At 50.5% G+C, this 21,456-nt stretch overlaps 3 protein-coding genes across 15 annotated transcripts in view; 2 read left to right on the top strand and 1 right to left on the bottom strand.

The window, feature by feature from the left end:
* The window catches only part of RHBDF1 (rhomboid 5 homolog 1), a 53,387-nt gene extending 35,199 nt beyond the window's left edge, over window positions 1-18,188 (top strand). For 4 of the 11 annotated variants that reach the window (XM_085514263.1, XM_085514264.1, XM_015877306.3 and 1 more), the window contains exons 2-19: window positions 1,533-1,668; window positions 3,370-3,500; window positions 4,460-4,564; window positions 6,498-6,711; window positions 8,227-8,433; window positions 9,111-9,233; window positions 9,351-9,511; window positions 11,381-11,632; window positions 12,153-12,264; window positions 13,067-13,141; window positions 13,601-13,762; window positions 13,875-13,975; window positions 14,497-14,560; window positions 14,895-14,989; window positions 15,785-15,860; window positions 16,135-16,235; window positions 16,507-16,660; window positions 17,430-18,188. In XM_085514263.1, the coding sequence (XP_085370389.1) occupies window positions 1,555-1,668; window positions 3,370-3,500; window positions 4,460-4,564; window positions 6,498-6,711; window positions 8,227-8,433; window positions 9,111-9,233; window positions 9,351-9,511; window positions 11,381-11,632; window positions 12,153-12,264; window positions 13,067-13,141; window positions 13,601-13,762; window positions 13,875-13,975; window positions 14,497-14,560; window positions 14,895-14,989; window positions 15,785-15,860; window positions 16,135-16,235; window positions 16,507-16,660; window positions 17,430-17,849 (2,667 nt within the window). In that variant the 5' untranslated portion in view covers window positions 1,533-1,554 and the 3' untranslated portion in view covers window positions 17,850-18,188. Of the gene's footprint in view, window positions 1-17; window positions 187-1,330; window positions 1,425-1,532; window positions 1,669-3,369; window positions 3,501-4,459; window positions 4,565-6,497; window positions 6,712-8,226; window positions 8,434-9,110; window positions 9,234-9,350; window positions 9,512-11,380; window positions 11,633-12,152; window positions 12,265-13,066; window positions 13,142-13,600; window positions 13,763-13,874; window positions 13,976-14,496; window positions 14,561-14,894; window positions 14,990-15,784; window positions 15,861-16,134; window positions 16,236-16,506; window positions 16,661-17,429 lie in introns of those variants that run through there. The other 7 variants (XM_085514268.1, XM_085514269.1, XM_015877309.3 and 4 more) reach the window with 4 other exon arrangements.
* A 96-nt stretch (window positions 18,189-18,284) lies between these two features.
* SNRNP25 (small nuclear ribonucleoprotein U11/U12 subunit 25) lies at window positions 18,285-20,823 on the bottom strand. 3 transcript variants are annotated; one of them, XM_085514296.1, is made up of 6 exons: window positions 20,712-20,823; window positions 20,366-20,456; window positions 20,186-20,291; window positions 20,037-20,111; window positions 19,304-19,366; window positions 18,285-18,494 (listed from the first exon to the last, which is right to left on the bottom strand). In XM_085514296.1, the coding sequence occupies exons 1-5, from the start codon at window positions 20,817-20,819 to the stop codon at window positions 19,312-19,314; spliced, it is 435 nt and encodes a 144-aa protein (XP_085370422.1). In that variant the 5' UTR covers window positions 20,820-20,823; the 3' UTR covers window positions 18,285-18,494; window positions 19,304-19,311. The 3 variants fall into 3 exon arrangements, with proteins under 3 accessions (XP_085370422.1, XP_085370424.1, XP_085370423.1); XM_085514298.1 differs by having other exon boundaries at window positions 20,082-20,111; XM_085514297.1 differs by having other exon boundaries at window positions 20,372-20,456.
* Window positions 20,824-20,836: 13 nt separating this feature from the next.
* Window positions 20,837-21,437, top strand: POLR3K (RNA polymerase III subunit K). The gene is made up of 3 exons (XM_085514300.1): window positions 20,837-20,959; window positions 21,040-21,127; window positions 21,223-21,437. Exons 1-3 carry the CDS (start codon window positions 20,849-20,851, stop codon window positions 21,348-21,350), a joined length of 327 nt encoding a protein of 108 aa, XP_085370426.1. The 5' UTR covers window positions 20,837-20,848; the 3' UTR covers window positions 21,351-21,437.
* Window positions 21,438-21,456: the final 19 nt, after the last annotated feature.

The raw sequence follows: 21,456 nt of genomic DNA, 5'->3' as shown, positions 1-21,456 counted from the left end.
CCTTCCCCTCGTTCCAGCTCAGCTGAGCCCTGCTCTCCTGGCAGCCAGCCCAGCCTGTGTGACTGTGCTTGCAGCTGGTCGTCACCCGCTTTTAGATGAGATTCTCCTCTCCTAACCCAATCCAGGTCACTCTCCTCTCCCTTTTGTTGACCTGCTCCCCATCTCCACCACGTACCATTTGCACTGGTAAGCCTCAGTGTTTGTGTGGCTCCCTTTCCTGAGCAGTTGGGTGGGGAGGTGGTAGCAGTGCCACAGAAGGCAGGCGGTGTCAGAGAACCAGAGCCTAATTTAGCCTGGAAAGACCCTTGCAGACTGTCTGGTTTGTGTGCTGCACTGCTCAGAGCCTTGTTTAGCTGATTGCTGGATGTCTCTGAGGACAGACAGAGGTCTCACTGCCGCTCTGACCCTGTGCACGCTCAAGGAAGAATTCCTACCTTGCATTTTAGATCACTTGCATTCAGAATAAGTTGTGTCAACACTATAACAGTGCTTAGCTTTCTTTTGCTCCCTCTCAAATTGAGTGTATTTGCAAAGTTACCGGGATGCTTGTTCCATCTGTTTGCTTTGGGGAGAGGATAAGGCTGACACCCTGCTGGTTTTTGTCTCCTGTGGGATCTGTGGTCTGGGGCAGCTCAAGAAAGCTGGGAAGGAATTGGATCTGTTGGCCCATTCAGCACGTGTGCTTCCCACTGCGAGCCTGCTATTGTGCATGTGTTAGGGAAGGAAGAAAGAAATACGTGCTTGTGGAATAGCTTAGGTTAGAAAGCACTTGTGGAGGTCTGTGATCTCATTCCTTCAGTGACATCAGTTTTCCTAACTGTTTCTTTAGCATGTGCAGCAAAGTCATTGCTCTCACAGCCTGGAGAAGTAGCACAGTCTCAGTCCTGCTGCCAGAGAAGGCAGAGAGGTCGCAGAATGGGCAAGGAGTCCCTCTGGTTGCTTCGGTGTTTCTATAACTCAGCTTTCTTTAAGTACCACATCATCATTATTAATGTATGAAAACCACTCTTAGAGGACTGGCATTAATGCTGAACTGATGCTCGTGCCGCACTCTGTGCTATGCTGTATTTCTGGAAAATGATTACATTTAAAGGAGATTAGAAGAAGCGGTTATAAGTGGCCGCTTGCTAATTCCCAAATAGCAGTTAGTAGGGAAATGGTGCTGCTTGGCTTTGGGTGGGCAAGGGAGCCTGTGTGAGTCACAGGCTGTTTTTAGAGGGAGGTCAGCAGCTTTTAGCACTGCAGTTACTTAGCTGGTTGGACTGGCTCCAGATCTAATTAAGAGATAATTGTGACTGTTTCTTCTGGAATCTGGATTTTACAGTAGTCCCAGAAGATCTTAATGGAGTGTAACTCTGAAACTTGTGGCTGTGATGTCCCCCAGCCCTCGCCAACCCTTGGAAGTTGTCCTGTGCAAGGCTCAGGTCTGGGAATGGCAGCCAGGAGGAGGGCAGTCAGCCTGGCCCTACAGCATGTGCTGCATCAGGGATGTGTCTGACCCTTTCTCAGATGTGATCTCTCCCCTCTCCTAGGCCTGAAGACAAACGTGGGACGATGTCGGAGGCACGGCATGACAGCACAAGCAGTTTACAGCGGAAGAAGCCGCCATGGCTAAAATTGGACATCCCAGTGCCTGTACCCATGCCGGTGCCAGAAGAGCCAGTGCAGGTATGGAGACTGCAGTGATGCAGGGGGTGTGCAGAGCCCTGCTGTGCTGACAGCTTGCCTCTGTGATGGTCTGCAGCAGCCCTGGCCAAGAGAAAGGTGGTGTTGTGTGTGACAGGTCATTAGGATCAGTAACAGGCTGCACCTGGAAGGGGATTTGGAGGGAGGGTCTGAAGTGTGTTTCACTTTTTAGATCAGTGGATGTGGCTGTTTGGGTTCGAGGACTGTGAAAGCGGCCTTGTGTAGAAGGTGGATGTGGGAGTGAGGGATCCAAGTAAGAATTCCTTAAAGGAACTGAAGAAGTGAAGGGCTTCTATAGAAACACTAACCTGAAAGTGCTAGAGTTCCTGCTGAAACGAGCAGGGAATTAATTTGACTTACGACTAGCCAAGATAATGACAGGCTGTCATCAGTAACAGCAAAGAAAGAACAGTTACTGGCAACACAAAGTTGTTAATAACATGAGTGCAAGAAATTCACATGTGAAGAGAAATAAGTGTTATTGAAGAGCGGTGGAATAGAGATGAAGTGATAGTTTATTTGTGACTTCGCAAAGCAGGAGTAAAACACCCATGTTTCTGCTGGGAATAGGAGGAATAACAGGAATCTCTACTTCAGTGGCAAAATGCTTAGATGGATGTTCTCTTACCTGAAATCTCTAAATCCAACTAGGCTTGTTCTGGAGAGGCACTGTACTAACAATGATAGTTGGCATAGGTAATGTTCTCTGAAAGCCCAGTGCATGGGAGTGCATGCAGGCTCTTGTGGATTAAATTCTGAGTGTCCAGGCATTGTTTTATGTTAAAACTTAAGAAAAAGAATAAAAATTATGATTACTGAATGTTTTTATCTCTCTGGCTAGAAGAACTGGAGTTCCAAGCAATTAGAGATAGTGTCTGACCAGAGAAGCAGTCGGTTCACTGGCAAGTGAAGCAGAGAGGTAATCTGCTCAGTCTGTGTTTTAGAAAGGGGATGGTATCTGCCAAGCTAATGAAAAATTCATGCAGAGAAGCCTTGGGGTGGTTAAGTAGGTTGGGCTGAGAGCAGTCTGGTGATCTGTGTCAGGTTTGGCAGGTGACATTCAGCCAGGAGGTGCTAGGAGCTTTCAGACCTGAGTGCATGCAGACAATTAGGTTATGAACAAAGCTGATGTGGCTTTTCCAGCTTGCTTAGCCTGTGCCAGGCAGCAACTGCAGAACAGACCCACCCACGGCTCTCAGAGTCTTTTAGCGCAAATGCAGAGCTATTTATAAAGCTAATTTCACTTGGCCCTGCTTTGTGTACTTTACTTTACATTGTGCAGTGGTCTAGGAGCTTGTGATCTCTGTTCCTTCTGGCTAGAAAAAAAGCCAGAAGGATGCAGGAGCTCCTCTAACACACCCGTCTACAGATGGACATCAGTCTGTGGGCTAGGCTAGAGCCAGTCTGCACTGAAACTAAGCAAAAAAAAAAAGCCTCTGCAGATGCCAAGTCCAAGTGCTGACTGCTCTGTTCTGCAAATCCAGTCCTGTTTCTTCACATTAGCCAGTCATGAACTCAGTCCTTGTTAGGCTGAGTTTGCCACTCAGCTGCATGCACCCAGCTTGTGGCTTGGGCTGGGGGCAAAGGGGTTTGTTGTGCTGCTGACTAAGTGGTTCACACCCTGGCTGGCCCTGTAGATCATAGTTCTAAGAATGCTGACTCCCCTTCTGCTTTCCTTTGCAGCCAACAAGACGCCAGGCCTTTCTACGAAGTGTGAGCATGCCTGCTGACAACAGCCGCGTGCCCTCCTTGCCTCATGAAGTGAGGAGACCGGTGCTACAACGACAGACCTCAATCACCCAGACCATCAAGAGGTGAGCTGCTGAGCTCCTGGAGCCTGGTTTAGTGGATTCTGCCATCCATTGCCATCCTTTTTTTGTGGTCTTCTCATTCTCCTATTCCCTGGCACTTTAAGGCATGCTGTCAAAATAGGCAGAGAGGAGATATCCTGGGAGAATGCTGCAGGAGCCTTGATAAGAAGCACTGTATGGAAGGGCCAGGGCAGCCTTCTCCCTTCTAAGTCCTTATGGACAGGGCACATGGAGCTGCAGTGAGCAAAGAAGTGCTGTACAGTGATGGTGAAGCTCCTGGATACCAAGGGAGATGCCAGTGTCCTACTTAGCATCAAGGCCATGGGCAAGCACATATGACTGGTGCACTGACAGACCTGTGTCGTGTCCTCCATGCCTGTTTGTCCTGTAATGGCAGAGCTGGGAACCAGCTGGTGGCAGCATCAATGCCTGTGTCTAATGGTCTGGGTTGCAGTTTTGTAACCCTCAGTGCAGGGGGTTGATGCCATTCTGCAGTGCAGAGTTTTCTCGTGCAGGCTGTTGTACAACATGAAGAGTGGCCAAAACTCTGTCCAGGAGGAATTGCAGCTTGTACATGGTTTTTGCAGAGCACTGTGGAATGCAGGTAGGAAGGCAGGTGCAGCAGACTGAGACTGAGAGAGGCTGAATTGCAGGAAATGTGCGAGACATGAAACTAGCAATAAAAGCATGAAATAAATGGATCAGAAACAAAGACGGGGAATTGGAAAGCACTGAGGATAGCCTAAAAACCAGTGCTGTGAACAGCAGAGGTAGGTGTGCAGTAAAGAGATGCAGATGCACGAATGGAATTCAGCAACCTCCTGGATCCTGCTGTCACATGCACTGTGGCACAATTGCCGCTGATGAGGTTAAGTAAAGAGATGGGGAAATGTTAGACATAGGTTGCTGCCTGCCTCCACAGCACAGTGGGCTCTTTCCATTCAGCTTTCTTTTCTTTGCAGCAGACAGGTACGGTTTCAAAGGAGTCAGACCCTGCCTGCTCAGGGGAACCGGGTGGGCAGGAGTTCCCTGAGAAAGCGGCAATCCCTGCCCCGATCATTTTTCAGGTACTGGTAGAACTAAGTGTGCAACCCACCCCTGCATGTGTGTGCAAGGGCTATTGTGAACTGCACCGATTCTGGCTGTTGCTGAGACCACGTTGCCTTCCAAGGCCTGACCAGGAGGCCTGCAAATGGATGGGAGTGAGAAAGTCCCCGTGTGCATCTAACAGAAAACAATGGTCACTCCTACTAAATATGTAGGCAGCTGTCAATAAGTAGCATGGGACTAACAAACTGCCCACTCTCCAGCCTCACTTCTTTCTGTTTTTCCTAACAAGCTGACAATCTCCTGGTGTTCACCATAACTGCAGTATTGCTCTGGGGCAGCCGCTGTGCAGCCTGTCCTTGCTAGCTTTAATGCGACATGTGAAATACGCATATCTTGGTCCCAAGGCCTTCTTGGAGCAGAAGAGGAAAGAGAGAAAGCTGCACCAAACATGTGGTTTGAATGAAACGCAGAGCTGGTGAATTCAATATAGCATCCACCCTTTCCCGACGATGTCCTGTTGTTTTGTGATGTGTTGTACCTGCACATCTGCACAGCTGGTGCATTGCGCCTGTCTGTGGGCTTGGTTCAGGTGTTGCAGGCCGGGCTCTGACCACTCTGAGCTGAGACAAAGATTGCTGTGGGTCAGTGAGAGCAGAGCAGTGCTTTGAGACCTGCATAGCCCCTTCTCTGAGGGGTGGCACCCAGTGCCTAGCAGGAGAATTCAGTTTGGCTCAGGAAGGGCAGGTAAGGCCGGCAATCTGGCAATGGCTCGCTTGAGTTTGTGCCTGCTGGAGGGCCTGTTCTGGGTCTCTGGGAGAATAACAGTGCTTTTGGCAATGGTTGGTGGTTTGCATTTGCAGGTGTGAGTTGGAAAGCCTGCTTTGAATTTGCGTCTTTTTACATAGTGGCAGGACATCTTCAGTTGCTGGTTGATGATATGTATCTTTGTTCTGCAGGGTGCAATAAACAAAACACAGGATTTAGTTTCCTGTCTCTGGTGCTCTGACTCAGTTCACCAGTGTGACTTACTTCTAGATGTAACCCTCTTTTTACGTTGGTGTATGTTTTGATGCTCCCTTTGTGATTTGTGAGGTCTTCCTTCTCAGCAGCTGGAAATCCTACCTGTGAGCAGTGGCCTGAGGTGAGGTTTTTGGGTTTGGCTTGGAAGGGTTTTCAGGTTTCAACACCTGGGCCAGCTGTAGGCTGATGCAACTCACCATCTTCTGATGCAGGATTAGCCACAGGGGGAAAGGGCTGGCAGGGCTCTTGATGATCTTAAGCTTCTCCTGAAGTATTTGAAGGCTGTTAGCCTAACTTACACCTGTCCCTCTGCCTTCCTTAGTGTTTTGCTACTGACCCAATGCTCTTCCACAACAGCAGCCACTTTTGGCAGCAAACCTGCTTTGTGGCTGCAGCCTTGTGCTCCTGCTTCTGCCACCAACAGCTCAGAGCTGTGTGTGCCTGCATCAGGAGAGGGCAGAACCACAGCAAGCATTTGCCATTAATGTTACTTGTGAGCAGGATGGGAATCCTGCAGCATGAGATGGAGATATTGGGGATATTCTGGGAGTGTGGTGGGAGGCTGAGAGAGAACAATGAATTCTGTTGGCCACTGGGAAAAGCTACAGAGAAAAACTGCAGCCCCACAATGGGAACCTAGAGCTGGCCTGAAGATGGTAAGTGTTTTCTGTCAGTGCCTTTTAGAGATGACAAAAAAAATCATTTCACTAAGAGGGAAAAGAGTGCTGTTGATGCTTAAATGTTTCTGACCAGAACCTGTCAGGTTGCTAAAACTGGCTGAGAACAGGCTCTGAGATGCTCGTGGGGGAAAGTTCTGCCTATGTTTGGATTGGGATTGGCTGGAAGTGACCACTGTGGGTTTGATCTTTTCATTTGGATAATCTGAGCAAACACAATGTTCCTGCTTACATATATGCTGGCATTTTTTAGAGGCACAGCTGACTGGTTTGGAGTAAGCAAAGACAGTGATGCTACACAGAAATGGCAGAGAAAGAGCCTTCGCCACTGCAGCCTGCGGTATGGGAAGCTGAAACCTCAGGTCATCCGGGAAATGGACTTGCCCAGTCAGGACAATATTTCCCTAACAAGCACAGAAACCCCCCCTCCGCTTTATGTTGGGCCCTGCCAACTGGGCATGCAGAAGGTGAGTAGCGTGGGACAGAGTCAAGGCCATCCTGCATGGCGTCTTCACCATTTTTAACCCATTTGTGGGCTTAGTTCTGCCTAAATGTGTCTTTTCTAAAGAGTTACAGTCAGTGACTCAATGTGATGTCTATTGAGTCTGTACTGGGACTGGTACTACTTAATATCTTAATCAGTGACATAGTGGGGTTGAATGCGAACTCTGCAAGTTTGTAGATGACACCAAGCAGAGCAGTGAAGTTGATATGCTAGATGCCATTCAGAGGGACTTTGACAGTCTTTAGGAGTAGTCTCATGTGAACCTCATGAGGTCCAGCAAGGCCAAATACAAGGTGCTGTACCTGAGCTGGGGCACTCCTCTGTGTCAATAAGGACTGGGTGATGAATGGGTTGAGAGCAGCCCTGCAGATAAGGACTTTGGGGTGTCCAGTTACCAGCACTTTAGAAGTAACCCATAATATTCCAGCAAAGGAAAGACTCCTTGCTCCACTCAGCACCTTAATCCATACAATATTAGGGCATCGGTGAACACCACCGTGGGTAAGTGTGAAATCAATTCCTTCCAAAGCAAATTGATCTGTGACCCAAAGCCTGGCTGCACTGCTGAAACAGGAGAATATCTTGTCTTTCAATCCAGTCTCACCTTGTTGAATGCTTTGGTCATAGGATACTGAGAAATGTTGTTGGGCTCTATGTGGACTACATTCAATCTGAACTTGGTTTCAGTAGGTGTAACTCCATAAAGCTTCCTATTGAGTGTGCAACTGTGGATTAAAAAAGGCTCATAAAACATTAGGATAAAGCACAGAAGTCATAAAGAAACCACAGCTGTGATGATGTAAGGACAGAGGAAAGGTTTGTAGCTGAAGGCAGTGTTTTCATTAGGTTGATTCGTGTGTTTGGCAGCTTTGGTCTGAAGAGTCCCAGAGAAGGGCTTGTAGCTCCTGGAAGCTTGCCTGCTTTATCCAGCTGTTAGGATTAACAGAAACAGATGTAAATATACAGTTAAGCTCCACCAGGATACTGTTTAAATCCAGAGCTGCACACCAACAGAAAGGAAACTAGCTTTTGAAAGGGCCTGGCTCTATTGAGGGATTTCTCCAAGTCCTGATCAGATATCACGTTCTCTGACTGCAGACTTCTGTGTCACAGAAGGTGAATGAATCCAAGAGCTTAGAAAGGGCTGAAGGAGGTTTGAAGCTGTCATGTGAATATCAGAAATGTTCTGGATGAAAGTAATCAATACCAACAAAAACAAAATAACCCAAAACAATGACAAACAAAATAAATGAGGAGGGCTTTGAGGACTTGACCTTGGAACTCAGAACTTTATCTTTACAGCAAGTTATTTCCTATCTCCCTTATGTAGAATTGATCGGTGTTTCTTTCAGTCTGGTACTTGATTGGCCACTGTCCTGGTCTCAAGCGGGAGATGATGGAGTCTTGAAAGGAGGAGAGCTTGGTAGGCAGGTATTGCGGGGTGGCTGTACATACTGATGGGCTTCTTCTCTGGCAGATCATAGACCCTTTGGCCCGCGGCCGAGCTTTCCGAATGGCTGACGACAATGATGGCTACAGCATCCCCCACACTCCCATCACGCCAGGTGCCACGTCACTCTGCTCCTTCACCAGCTCACGCTCAGGCTTCAATCGCCTCCCGCGACGGCGGAAACGGGAATCTGTTGCCAAAATGAGCTTCCGAGCAGCTGCAGCTTTGGTGAAGGTACCGTATGTGGGAGGGCAGCAGGATGTGGCCCTGCCCTGGAAGAGGAGTGGGAGGGAAGGAGCTATCTTTTGTAGGGAGAAGCACTTCCTGTGAGTAGAGAGAGTGGAGGAGAGCAGTGGTGGAAGAGAAGAAACCAGGACATGTCCTCTCTTATTTTAGCTGTTTGTCTAGCAGACAGAATGTGCAAGAAGCAAGGATGCTGGCTGGTTTGTGGTATAGACTTTGCTTGCCATTTATCAGCCTTGGAGCTTTGATTCCCACAGCCAGCAGCCTTAAAAGGTTCCAGCAGGTCTGGTTAAGCTGGGACCTCTGGGCGGTTTATCTGTAGTGCTCATGGCAGAGTAGAAGTGCCTGAGCCTCTTACTATGCAAGGCTCTTTTCTGGGTCTCAAAAGGGTCGTGTTAGGGTGATCCTTTTGCTCTGTGTCTGCAGTTCAGTCTGACATCATTCTACAATGATGGAGCATGTTACAAACCTTCATGTGGATCAAGAAGTGGGGTAGCACTGGGACTCGTCACCTGGAAGGTGCAGCACATCAGTAGGACTGTTGTGCTTGATGGCTCAGTGTGACAGGGTCAGCGCTTGGGCTCCCTGTGTGCAGGCCAGGGTGACACTGTGTGGACCTGGGGCTGGGGTGTCTGGCAGTGACTTGATACCACTGTGTCTGTCTGCAGGGTCGCTCTGTGAAGGACAGCACACTGAGGAGGGCTCAGCGGCGCAGCTTCACCCCAGCAAGTTTCATGGAGGAAGATACAGTGGATTTTCCAGATGAGCTCGACACTTCTTTCTTTGCTCGGGTGAGGGGCAGGACTCCAGAGACTTTGCAAGACTGTAGCTCTGGCGGGGCTGTGTGGTGCTGGTGTCTCAAATGTGATGCCTCCTCCTTCTGATGGGACTTCTGTGTCTTTGCCCAGGAAGGAGTCCTTCATGAGGAGCTCTCTACTTACCCGGATGAGGTGTTTGAGTCGCCATCAGAAGCTGCGGTCAAAGATACTGAAGTGAAACCTCTAGATCAGACGGATCTCACAGGAGGTGCCTTGGACAAAAATGAGCTTGAAAGAAGCCACTTGCTACTGTAAGTATTTTCTTGTAAGGTGCCAAAGCCTAACATAGGATGGTGGCCTGCCCATTCAGATGGTGGCCTGCCCATTCAGAGTTGATTCTTTGGTGCTGGGCAGCTGCTGGGGCAGGACCATTGCTCCTTCATGAGGGAAGTTGGGATCTTAGAGCCATGGGTGTTTGGAGCAGAGCAGCGATGGGATTTCTTTAAGCCCTGTGTGCTTCTCTTGATGTTCTGGATGAGAGTCCTCCTGCCCCTGCAACCCCTGAAAGGTGACTGCGAGGCCACCTCTCCAGCAGCTTCCTGATGTGATGCATTTTTGAGGCTGTATCATAGCATTGGGAAACAAAAGACACTTTAAGTCAGCTGTGAGGATGCTGGAGACCCAGCCTTCAGCTGTGGAGAATACGGCAAAGGTAAGAAGGCTGTTGCCATTGCCACAGTCTCCAGGAACTGTTGAGAGGAGTGAAGTGAAGCATGGCTGAGTGTCAAGCTGAGCTACATTCCTCACTTGAAACCAGAGAAAGGTGTGGCACTGATGCTGAAAGCCCTGCAAATATGTGGGTGGTACTGTACTGTGTGCCTAGATTTTTTCCACCTGAGTAACTAGTACTGAGTAATTGCTCCATGTCGTTTCCGAGTTAGCTCTGACTTAGCTGGCAGCTCACCCCAGCAGAGAGTAGTGCTGGGTGTGAACGTATAGCAGACAGGGAGGTCCTTGTTGTGGTTCTGCTGCTCACAGCCCATCTTGCTGTGTTGGAGTTTTCCCTTCAAGTGTTTCCAAGAACTTGACTCAGTCTTAACAGAAGTGGAAGGAGCAAATGGTGGGAGCTTGTTGTCTCTCCACTGAGATGGTCTCAGTCTTCTTGACTCCATTTGGATTTTCTCAAATCTACATCCCTTTCCCACTTAGAAAACCGCTATCACAATTGCAGTCAGTTGTCCTTCTAGGTGGCCAGGTGTTTATTTTGGGATAGGCTGATAGTCCAGCATGAAAATACTGGGAAATAGCATGTCCATTATACAGAAACCACTTAAACCTCATCCTATTGCTTGTCCATACTTCAGAGCTCTCTTAACTTCTCCAAGACACTCTGGTTTCTGGTTTCAGAAAAAAATGTGGTTTCAGTGACCACTTTTGACAACCACTGTCTTTGTGCAAAGATGGTCACTTAGGAAGCCACAGAGTGTTTCTGTTAACTGGCTGAGGACTTGCCAGTCTAAACACATTAAAGGGCTTCAAGGGTTGGGATTTCCACTGTGGGGCTAAACGGTGCTTCCATTTCATAGAAGAGAATGGAGTGAGGGGAATGAAACAGTGGAAGAAGTAGATGTGTATGAGTGTTAGCTGCCTAATAAGACAGCTGACGCTGAAGATGCTGAGGATGATGTAGCCCATGGCTTCCATCTCTCTCCATTCATTTTGGATCAGAAAAGAGTTAAGGCTAAAGTTGAAGTTGCTAGAGGTGGTCACAGCCACAGGATGCTGTTCTTGGTCCCTACTGCAGTGTCAGTGCTGGGAGGCTGGAAGCTGTGTCTCACCAGAATGAGATGCTCAGTGACACCCAGCTCCACTCTCCCCATTTTAACCCATTGCTGACAATTCTAAAGCTCTGAGAGCATCTCAGGAGTGGGGTTCAGTTTGGCACCTGCCTTGTGCCACCTTCTGCATGTAGTCCAGTGCTTTTTTTTTTTTGCTGGGGCATTGTAACATTTGGAAATGCAACTTCTACTTCAGAGCACCTTGTCTGCCTATCGCTGTTGCTCAGCTTGGGTACGGTGGGACAGGCACGAGGTCTGCTGCCACCAAGCACCAGAGAAGGGCTGCTCCCTGTTACTGTGCCATGGAGAAGGAAACCATTGCTGTTCCACTTTTTATTCCAGCCCACTGGAGCGAGGCTGGAGGAAGCAGAAGGATGGAGGCCTGGCACAGCCCAAAGTCCGCTTGCGGCAGGAGGTGGTGAGCGTCAGCCCACAGAAGCGTGGCCAGCGCATCGCCGTCCCCGTCAGGAAGCTTTTTGCCAAGGAGAAGCGGCCGTACGGCCTGGGGATGGTGGGGAAGCTGACAAACCGTACCTATCGCAAGCGCATTGACAGCTATGTGAAGCGGCAGATTGAGGACATGGATGATCACAGGTGAGAGCTGCAGTTAATGCTGGGGTCTCAGTAAAACACCAGGCACTAGGAGCACCCCCTGCTCCTCCTGGTGGGTATCTGCATCTCTTCCCTGCTGTCCTGTGATAAACATGGAGGCTCAGGTATTCTTGCCTCTGATTGTTTCCATAAACTTGGTATTTCGGATGCATTACACATTTTGGCATTAGGCTTTTGTATTTGTGGATGCTTTTCTTGGCAAAAAGTGCCTTGCCTGGTGTTTAGGGGAGAGCAGAGGCTGTCTGCTAACAAGATTATTGCCTCCAATCATGTATGCCCTAGGTGATCTTAGTCCTGTCCCCAGGGTTCCTAGGGAAAGAAAGCAGCTTTTGTCCTTGCTCTGTGAGTAGATGTAACATGAGAGTAGATGCTACAAGATACAGTTTACTAGCTTAGTGGGTAGTAATGGTGATAGGATCTTGTAGGAACTTTCCAACCTTGTGATTCTATGATTCTATACCTGCATTTCTGCCTCAAATCTTTCCCCTTTCTCTCCATCCAGGCCCTTCTTCACATACTGGGTCACCTTTGTGCATTCACTCATCACCATCCTTGCTGTGTGCATCTATGGCATTGCCCCTGTGGGGTTCTCACAACATGAAACTGTTGATTCGGTAAGTAAATCACCCTGACTTGCCTGACTTGGAGTGTGACTGAGTCATAGCTCTCAGCACAATGGCCACTGAGGGCCTTGTTGGCTGGACACCAGGTGCCCAGGTCCTGCCTACAGCGTCTGTGAGCCCAAGTGCTGCTTGCTTCCCCTCCTGCAGTCAAGTTGCTCTTGACATTGAGCTCTATCAGGTGCTTTGGCACAAAGCATGGTGGGCTCCTGACAGGTTTTAGTTGTGGCTGTGTTGAGAGACCTTTTGAGCAACTTGTTCCCCTCCTGGTGGGGACCTGGAAGATGTTCATGGCAGGGAAATATTTCAAACCTCAGTTAAGTTTTTGTAACAGCTGCGAGATTTTGCTTCGTGCCAGGAACAAAACAGACCTGTCTGACTTTGTGAGCTGATCTTGAAGCTACTTGTAGCCTTCCCACATGTTGTCAGAGGTCTCTCTGAGGTGCATGTCTCTGTAGCACCATACTCCTGCTCCAAGCAGGGGGATGCCCGGGGTTACTTCACACCTACAAGTCTGATGGCTTTCACAAAGCTGTCACCAGCATCTGGACTTGTGTGGCTGACAGCTGCTGCTTGTGTTGCTCAGCTGTGTGAAGCTTTATACAGGATCTCAGCCAGATGGACATATTCACAGAAACCTTTAAATAAAGGTGCCCAGATCTGCCCTCCTACAAAAGACCAGTTTGAGAGAGCTGTGTATCCAGTCACCTACTGGGGGGATTTCTGCTCCTTCTGGGAGCTGTTTTCACCAGTCCCTGCCATTTGCTCATGGTACTTTTGCTTCTTCTCCTTTCAGGTTTTGCGAAACAGAGGGGTTTATGAAAATGTCAAGTATGTTCAGCAGGAAAACTTCTGGATCGGCCCCAGTTCAGTGAGTGTTACCATCTGGGGCTGGCAGTGGGTAGTGTACAGCAGCCAGATCACCCCAGGGACCTGGGCCCTCCACTGCTTGGAGCCTGGTGCTAGTAGATCTCATCAGCTGGGCTTCTCACAGGGCTCTACTGTCCTTGGCAGGGTGCAGTGCTGCTCCTGCCCCAACTGCCCTGCAGAATGGTTTGCTGGGAGCTGGGGATGGGCCTTGACACTCCTTCTTGCACATGGTTCTATTAAGCCAAGCACAAGGCCAGAGGAAATGTTTTGAGCTCTTGTTTTGAGCTTGCTTATTTGAGGCAAATACTGAGAATATGCCTGATGTATTTTGAACATCATCATGCAGGACTTGTTTCTGGCCCTGCTGGGGGTACCCTTTGCTATTCTTCCCGCTCTGCTCTGCCCTGGGCAGTCCTTGTGTTCATCTTGACTGATGTGAGCTTTTCCATCTCTCACCCAGGAGGCCCTGATCCACCTGGGGGCCAAGTTCTCACCATGCATGAGGCAGGACCAGCAAGTGCACAGCTTCATTAAGGCCAAGCGTGAGAAGGAGAAGCACTCAGCATGCTGTGTGCGAAATGACAAGTCCGGTTGTGTACAGACTTCAGAGGAGGAGTGCTCAGTGAGTCTGGTGTCCCTTTCCTGCTGTTACTGCAGGCTCAGGGCCACTTCTGTTGATGCTTTCTCCTGCCCTAGGACTCACAATGACACTTCTCCTCTCCCTTCTCTTGCAGTCCACCCTTGCTGTGTGGGTGAAGTGGCCCCACCACTCCAGCACACCAATGCTGGCAGGAAACAAGAGGCAGTTTGGGTCTGTTTGTCATCAGGACCCCAGGTAGGTCCTTCCTAGCCCACCTGCCATCCTAGGGACACCAGGGCAGCTGTGACAGTCAGGTCAGAGGCATGGGGTCCCAGGCCAGTTCATTGCAGGGTGTGTGCATAGCAGTGTCCTTACCTGCCCTTGTGGTGGCAGGGGAGCTGAGGCAACATGGGAGCTTTCCCATGGGATAGCAGCTACATTCCCAGCACAGCTCTCCTGCAAAGCCCTGGCAGCCACCTTTACCCTTGGCCACCACAGTCTGAGGGAGGGCTGAAACCAGCAGAAGGTCCATGTCTGGAGTTCTGTTATGTTGTTGAGCAGCTGCGTGCTCTTTGCCAGCTGATGCTGTGATCTCTGGTTGTGGGAAGCAAGCTGTAGCTTTGATCAGCACAGCCTTGGCTGACCTGAAGTAGTGTGTGACCAGCTCCTTGCCAGGGACAGAGGGGACCTATGGGAGTGTAGCCTGGGAGCAGGGACAGTGTGGTGCGCTAGGAAAAGTCATTTCTCTGGGTGATCTTTGCTTCCTGTTGCTGCAGGGTGTGTGAGCAGCCAGCCTCGATGGAGCCACACGAGTGGCCAGATGACATCACCAAATGGCCGGTGAGCATCACTGGTGGCACAGAAGCCTCCTGAAGCCATCCAACAACAAAAATTCCTACTGTACCAGATAAAGCCCTAAACCCTGCCAGGGTAATAGGATGATGGATACTTACTCCATCTAGGGGCTGTTTTAGTTACTTGGCAGGGAGGAGGCATTGGTTTGGGCTCCAGCAGCCCAGGCAGATGGGGGTGTCAGGTACCATCTTACCATTTGAAGAAAGCCTTGGGAGGCTGTGTCTGTGGGACTGGCTTCCTCCTGAGTGACTATTCTGACCTTACCCAGGCAGCGAGCCAAACCATGGATCTCTGACTGCAGCCTGTTGTCATTTTCCAGATCTGCACAAAAAACAGTGCTGGGAATTACACAAACCACCTTCACATGGACTGTGTGATTACAGGCAGGCCCTGCTGCATTGGGACCAAAGGAAGGTAATGAGTTTAATCTGTGCGGAGAGGGGCTGGGCATTGGGGTGAGAAACAGAGGGCTGTTTTAAGGTTGTAGACACGGCCATTTTCCTCCTTGTCCTTCCTGTGTGCAGCCCAGAGCAGTGCTAGGGAGGGGAGTCTGGCAGGGAGCCCTGATGGGTTTCCCATGCAGAGCAGGACTCTGGAAAGGCAGCTTGAGTTAGATGTGGCAGGGTGTCTATTCAACTGATCTTGCAGTTTAATGGGATTTGGAGCCCTGGGGATTAAATGTATCTCTTGGAGAATTCAGTTCTTTTTCCTTGGAATGACCAGCTTGTTCCTAACAGGCTACACTGACCCCAGCCTGGCCTCTGTGTGCATTCCAAAAGGAAATTATCTGATTTGGGTTTGCCAAGGAGGATGCTGTTCTTCATGTTGCTCCTCAGTTTTGAGTAGTTACTTAGTGCTTGGGCTGGGGCTCCCCTGCCAGGGAGGAAGATCAGTGCTACTGTCCCTGAAAGTCATGGCAGGACACTTGGCCCCACTTTCTGTTCTGTCAGTGTCTGAGGCACAGGGCTCCACAAGCCCAGAGCCATAAATTCCCCAACCTCCAGTGTTTCATTCTCAGCTGTAAGTAGCTGTTTTATATTACTTGTTTTGGAACCTTTGTTGCACATGCTCTGTAGCATGTCAGGGGCTGCTGAATGCCCCGTAGACAGATTTGGGTTGAGGTATTAGTGGCCAGGGAGGGCACAGGATGATTCACCACGTCTTTTATGTGCAACTTGTTCCTTCTTTTGATTACTGTGCCTCTTCCAGGTGTGAAATAACTTCCCGGGAGTATTGTGAATTTATGCGGGGCTATTTCCATGAGGAAGCAACACTTTGCTCTCAGGTAGGTGTGGAGTCATGGTTTGTATGGCCATCTTTCTCATTTCTGTTCCAATGTTGTTCATGTGTTGGGGTGATGAATAAGGGCGTAATGCTACTGTAAGTAATGGGTGGGGACACATGAAATGGTGCTGGAGGAAGGGGCTGGAACTTGGTATAGCAGAGAAGTGGAGAATTTCTTTTTCAGAGCTAGCTGCAGCCTCTGCTGTGGCTCTGATATTTGGCTGTGCCCAGTGGGTTGGATGGCACACCCCACAGCCCCCATTTTGCTGTCCTAGGTTCACTGCATGGATGATGTTTGTGGACTCCTCCCTTTCCTAAATCCAGAAGTCCCTGACCAGTTCTACCGTCTCTGGCTCTCACTTTTCCTACACGCTGGGTAAGTGTAGGTGCAAAGCTTCCATTGTCTGGGAGGGAACCATGGGGTTGTATGAGGGTGGTTCTAGCAGTTTCTGCCCTCGGGACAGCATTGTGGAGCTGAGCTGTTGTCCCTGCTGAGGCTTACCAGGCTGAGTTTGCTGGGAGGGATATTAGAGGCATGGGCTGCGCCAGGTGCTTTCAACAAGGCTCAAAGAAGACAGCAAAGAACGACAAGCACTGTGGGGAATTCGGTGGATGCTGCTTCAGCTCCTGTACTCTGAACTTGGCAGGATCCTGCACTGTCTGGTTTCAGTCTGTTTCCAAATGACGATCCTACGGGACCTGGAGAAGCTGGCAGGATGGCATCGCATCTCTATCATCTACCTGCTCAGCGGCATCACTGGGAACCTTGCCAGTGCAATATTTCTACCCTACAGAGCAGAGGTGGGTCTCCTACACACTGATATCTTGGCAGCTTCAATACAAGCCCCTACATGCTGTGCCTCTCTGGCACAAAAATCAGAGCTGCACTTATCTTTGCAGTATTTGTGTTGTTCAGATTTGTAGCTAGCAGTCAGCACCACACCGTCATTTAGGTGCTGAGCAGTAACATCCCCCACAGCACTCTGGTAGGCTTTCCAAGTGACTGACCCATTCTGGCTGCAACCTGAGGGCTGCCTCTCACAACATGAGATAGGAGTGATTCCAGCCACGTGCAGGTTCTAATTCAGCTCTGAAGCTGGTGTCAGTCCCTCCACACTCAGGCAGGCATAAAGTGAGAGCAAAGCTTGCCATTCCCACAGACCATCCCTGCCCACATTGCACAGTTGGAGAAACCCTGTGTGACTGCCCAGCTTCACCTTAGAAGTCTGCATGGTAGGACCTAGAGGACCGCCCTTCACATCCTTCAGTAAAGAAAAGCGTGTGGTGGGTGAAGGGATCAAGGAGATTGCCTCTAAGGATCCACCCTCTGGTAGTTCAACCAGATTCATCCTCCTTAAATAGAACATCTGTTCTGGTGAGCTCACACCTAACACCAATCCTCGTGTCAGACCAGGCCTTGAAAATCATTATCAGGATGAAGTATTGGGCTGCAGCATCTCAATCTCAAATAACACTGAACAGGGAGATGAAATAACCCTAATGGAGCTGGTTGCAGAAGCCAGGCTGCTGTGTTGTGCCTGTTGTTACCTGTACTGTTGTTCTTCTGCAGGTTGGCCCTGCAGGATCCCAGTTTGGAATTCTGGCTTGTCTCTTTGTGGAGCTCTTCCAGAGTTGGCAAATCCTGGCCCGGCCGTGGAGGGCTTTCTTCAAGCTGCTGGCTGTGGTGCTCTTTCTTTTTGCCTTTGGCCTCCTGCCTTGGATCGATAATTTTGCTCACATTTCAGGATTCATCAGCGGTTTTTTCCTCTCCTTTGCCTTCCTGCCCTACATTAGCTTTGGGAAGTTCGATCTGTATAGGAAGCGATGCCAAATTATTGTTTTCCAGCTCATCTTCATCGCGCTCTTCTCAGGACTTGTGATTCTATTCTATTTCTACCCCATCAAGTGCGAGTGGTGCGAGTTCCTCACTTGTATCCCATTCACGGACAAATTCTGCGAGAAATACGACCTGGATGCACAGCTTCACTGAAAGGCAAAGACCAGCTCCTCGAGCGGGCACTGGAGATGGGCTGTCTTTGCATTTGCTGTGCTAGTTCCACGTGGACGAAGCTTCTAATCTAATGACACTTCTAACCAGGGCTGTGGTGAATTGAAACGGTCTCTAGCACTCAGCAGGCGTGGTTTGCCTTATCAGAAGACTCTGAACAGAACGTTGGTGCCTTGTTCAATTGTATTGAACCTCTTCTGCTGCCGTTATTTTTATTACACTAGTTTCAATACTACATTTTTAACTAGAGTTATTGACTACTGCTAAGGTGGTGATTAAACGGAAAGGTAGCGTTTTAGCTACTGCTAATTGTTTCGCATAGTCTGTGGCTATGTTTGTTGCTTTATGTCACCGATGCTGTTCTATCTTTTAGCACCCAGCGTACCCCGACACACATTTACAGATGGAAATAAGAGCTTTAAAAGCCTCAGAAAACGAGTCTCTTTAATTACAAAAAGCACATTCTGCGTCCAGCTCAGAGGCAGACGTTTTGAACAGCACAAACGAAACATGTCAGAGCATCTGTTCAACTGGGGTCTGCTTCTCTGTGAAATCTTTCAACCTCTTCCCCTTGGGGAGCGCTGAATCCCTCACCTGGTCCTGGCAGGGCTGGAGTCTCTGTTCTACCTGTTAGAGACAAAGAAATACTTGGGAATAGCAGTGTTAACTGCATACTGGGCTCTGTTATCACCGCAGTATGGGGGCTCATCCAGAGCCCCGTGGGGTGAAGCAGAGCTTTGCTATTATAGCACGTGTCATATTGCACTGGGTGCTGCAGGTATGATAGCACTGAAAGAGAATGAAAGCCTCTGTGGTCACACAGTGATGATTTAACCCAGCCAGCTGGAGCCACTGAACAGAACAGCTGGAAAGGATGCAATTAGCATTGCTCTCAGCAACTGCTTGGGGCTCAGAATACACCCAATGAGGAACACCCAAATGAGGAGTGTTAAGAGCAAAGAGGGAGAACAGTCGCTTGGGTAAAGTGAAAATAAGATATACAGGAGGATCAAATGAACTGCGTGATGGCAATCAATCACTGCTAGCACAGAGACCTTGTCTTCCTGGACACTGGATTTCCAGAGTTCCATGAAGCCTAGAAGCAAGGTCCTAGAAGCAATCAAAAGGGTAAAGAGAGGATCACTGCATTTAATGAACCTCAGGGCACTGCAGGAGCAAATTCAGAGCCTAAAATGCACACCAAGGCTAGGGATGCACCACTGTCAGCTGCTCCCAATGTGGTTTGAACCACCATTCCCTGCCCTGAGAGGTGCACAAGCAACACAGCCAGGATGTGGACATGGGGCAGAGCCAGGCTGAGAGCCCCAACACACAGAAAGGCTCACAGAGCTGCTCTGTGTTATAAGGCTGAGTGCTGAGCCCCTGGGAAGGCAAAGCTGAAGAGCAGTTATTCATAATGGGCATTCAGGACTTACCTGACAGGTCACTTGCGGAGTTTCTTGATGAAGCTGACCTCATCCCTGTTCCTGATGCCGTACCTGAATGGAGTTGTGTTGTTAGGGCCAGTTCTCCTCTAACCACAACCTGCCATCTCTATGTGTTCTCCCTCCTCCTGCTGAGCCGCATCCCTTCGGATCCCTCCAACCCCCCTGCCTGGCAGGGCCACCAAACATACACATTTACTAGATCAGGTTGCCCATGGCCCCGTCCAACCTGGTCTTGAACACCTCCAAGGACGGGGCATCCACAACCTCCCTGGGCAGCCTGTTCCAGGGCCTAACCACTCTCCTAGTGAACAACTTCCCCCTAACATCCAACCTAAATCTTCCCTCTTTTAACTTAAAACCATTTCCCCATGTCCTGCTATTGTCAGCCCTTTCCAAGAGTTTACTCCCCTCCTGGGTGTAAGTTCCCTTCAGGTATTGAAAGGCTGCAATGAGGTCACCCCGCAACCTTCTCTTCTCCAAGCTGAACAAACCCAGCTCCCTCAGCCTGTCCTCATAGGGGAGATGCTCCAGCCCCTGATCATCTTCCTGTCCCTCCTCTGGACCCTTTCCAGAATCTCCATGTCTTTTGGACATTGTACAACAGATGGACACAGTACAACAGATGGGTCCTCACAAGAGACGAATAGAGAGGTACAATCACCTCCCTATCCCTGCTGACCACCCCTCTCCTGATGGAGCCCAGGATCCCATTTGCTCTCACTCTCTCAACTTCTTCCTGTCATCCGCCAGCTTCTCCCCTCCGTACGTGAGGTGGTAGGTCCTCCAGATGTATTTCCTGCGGGACAGCAGCGCTGTGAGCGGTGTCTCGTTGCGGGTTATCGCTCAGTGCCGCGTTGCGGTGCCTCTCACCAGCTGAGATGCTGCACGCCGCCCCTCCGTGCCTGCCGGAGCTGCACATGCCGTCGCAGCGCCTTCTTTAGGTCCAGCACCGTTGCGTTCTGCACCACCACCACCGCTGCGGGGACACCCGGCTCACTGCCCGCACCGCCCCGCACCGCCCCGCTCTGTTCCCAGCCCCGCAGCACTCACGCATACACTCTCCGTCCGCCTTGCAGACTCGCACCGTCATGGCCTGACCGTGCTCCAGCGCCACTTGGGAGCCGATCTCCTCCAGCGTCACCTGCGGGCGGCACCGCGGGGCTCAGCTGCACCGAGCCGCATCACCGAGCCGCATTAACCCCCATCCACCCCATCACCCACCCCCCATTACCCACCCCCATCACCCACTCCCATATCACCCACCCCCATCACCCCCCCATCACCCCCCCCATCACCCACCCCCCATCAACCCCCCCCCATCATCACCCACCCCCATCACCCACCCCATCACCCACCACCACCCACCCCCATCATCCCCCCCCCAGCCCCGTCCGACCTGCGGCGGTAGGTCACTGAGCAGCGGATCCTGCACGATCCGCTCCAGCGCCGCCTGGAACAGCTCGAGCACGTCGGCGTGAGCCAGCTCCTCCTCGGCCTCCGCCATATCCAGCCGGAAGAGGCGGATCCGACAATATGTTGCTTTTCTGCCCGGCTTGCGGGAACGTGTTGGTGGCCGAAGAAGGGCCGAGATGTCACCGCTTCGCCTGCACAACCTGCCCGTATGTGCGGAACGTGACGAGGAAGGTACACGGAGATGGGGGACGGGTGGGCTGGGGGGGGTTATGGGGGCACAAAGCGGGCGGTGCTGAGCGCTGTGCCCGCAGGTGAGCAGCAGGAAATACCCACGGCTGAAGGAGGTGGATGATGTGCTGGGAGGGGCTGCAGCTTGGGAGAACGTGGATTCCACCGCAGGTAAGGGGCGATAGGGTGGGCTGCATTGGGGGGGGGGGGGGGGGGTGTTGCTTGGTTGTTTGGGTCTCAGCCCCCCCCCCCGCATCTCCCCGCAGAGCCGTGCCCCAAGTGCGAGCATCCCCGCGCCTACTTCATGCAGATCCAGACCCGTTCGGCCGACGAACCCATGACCACGTTCTATAAGTGCTGCAACGCGCAGTGCGGGCATCGCTGGCGTGACTGAACCTCCACCTTAACCCCTAAAACCAATGAGGGCCGCTGGGACCCCCCCCCCTCTGTCAATAAACACGGTGATGGAGCTCTATCTGCAGAATGAGTTGCACTGGTCC

This window comes from Coturnix japonica, chromosome 13 (genome assembly GCF_054131305.1).
Source record: "Coturnix japonica strain WE chromosome 13, WE-NBRP24, whole genome shotgun sequence".
NCBI classification, from domain to species: Eukaryota; Metazoa; Chordata; class Aves; order Galliformes; family Phasianidae; genus Coturnix; species Coturnix japonica.
This window is presented reverse-complemented; position numbering and strand designations above follow the sequence as displayed.

Excerpts from the sequence above, each read along its gene's own strand:
- SNRNP25 (XM_085514296.1), bottom strand. The coding sequence starts at position 20,819 with ATGGCGGAGGCCGAGGAGGAGCTGGCTCACGCCGACGTGCTCGAGCTG. Across the intron at positions 20,457-20,711 it reads TCAGTGACCTACCGCCGCAG|GTGACGCTGGAGGAGATCGG; the intron begins GTCGGACGGGGC and ends TGCCGCCCGCAG. Across the intron at positions 20,292-20,365 it reads GGCGGACGGAGAGTGTATGC|CGGTGGTGGTGGTGCAGAAC; the intron begins GTGAGTGCTGCG and ends GTGTCCCCGCAG.
- POLR3K (XM_085514300.1), top strand. The coding sequence starts at position 20,849 with ATGTTGCTTTTCTGCCCGGCTTGCGGGAACGTGTTGGTGGCCGAAGAA. Across the intron at positions 20,960-21,039 it reads TGCGGAACGTGACGAGGAAG|GTGAGCAGCAGGAAATACCC; the intron begins GTACACGGAGAT and ends CTGTGCCCGCAG. Across the intron at positions 21,128-21,222 it reads GAACGTGGATTCCACCGCAG|AGCCGTGCCCCAAGTGCGAG; the intron begins GTAAGGGGCGAT and ends ATCTCCCCGCAG.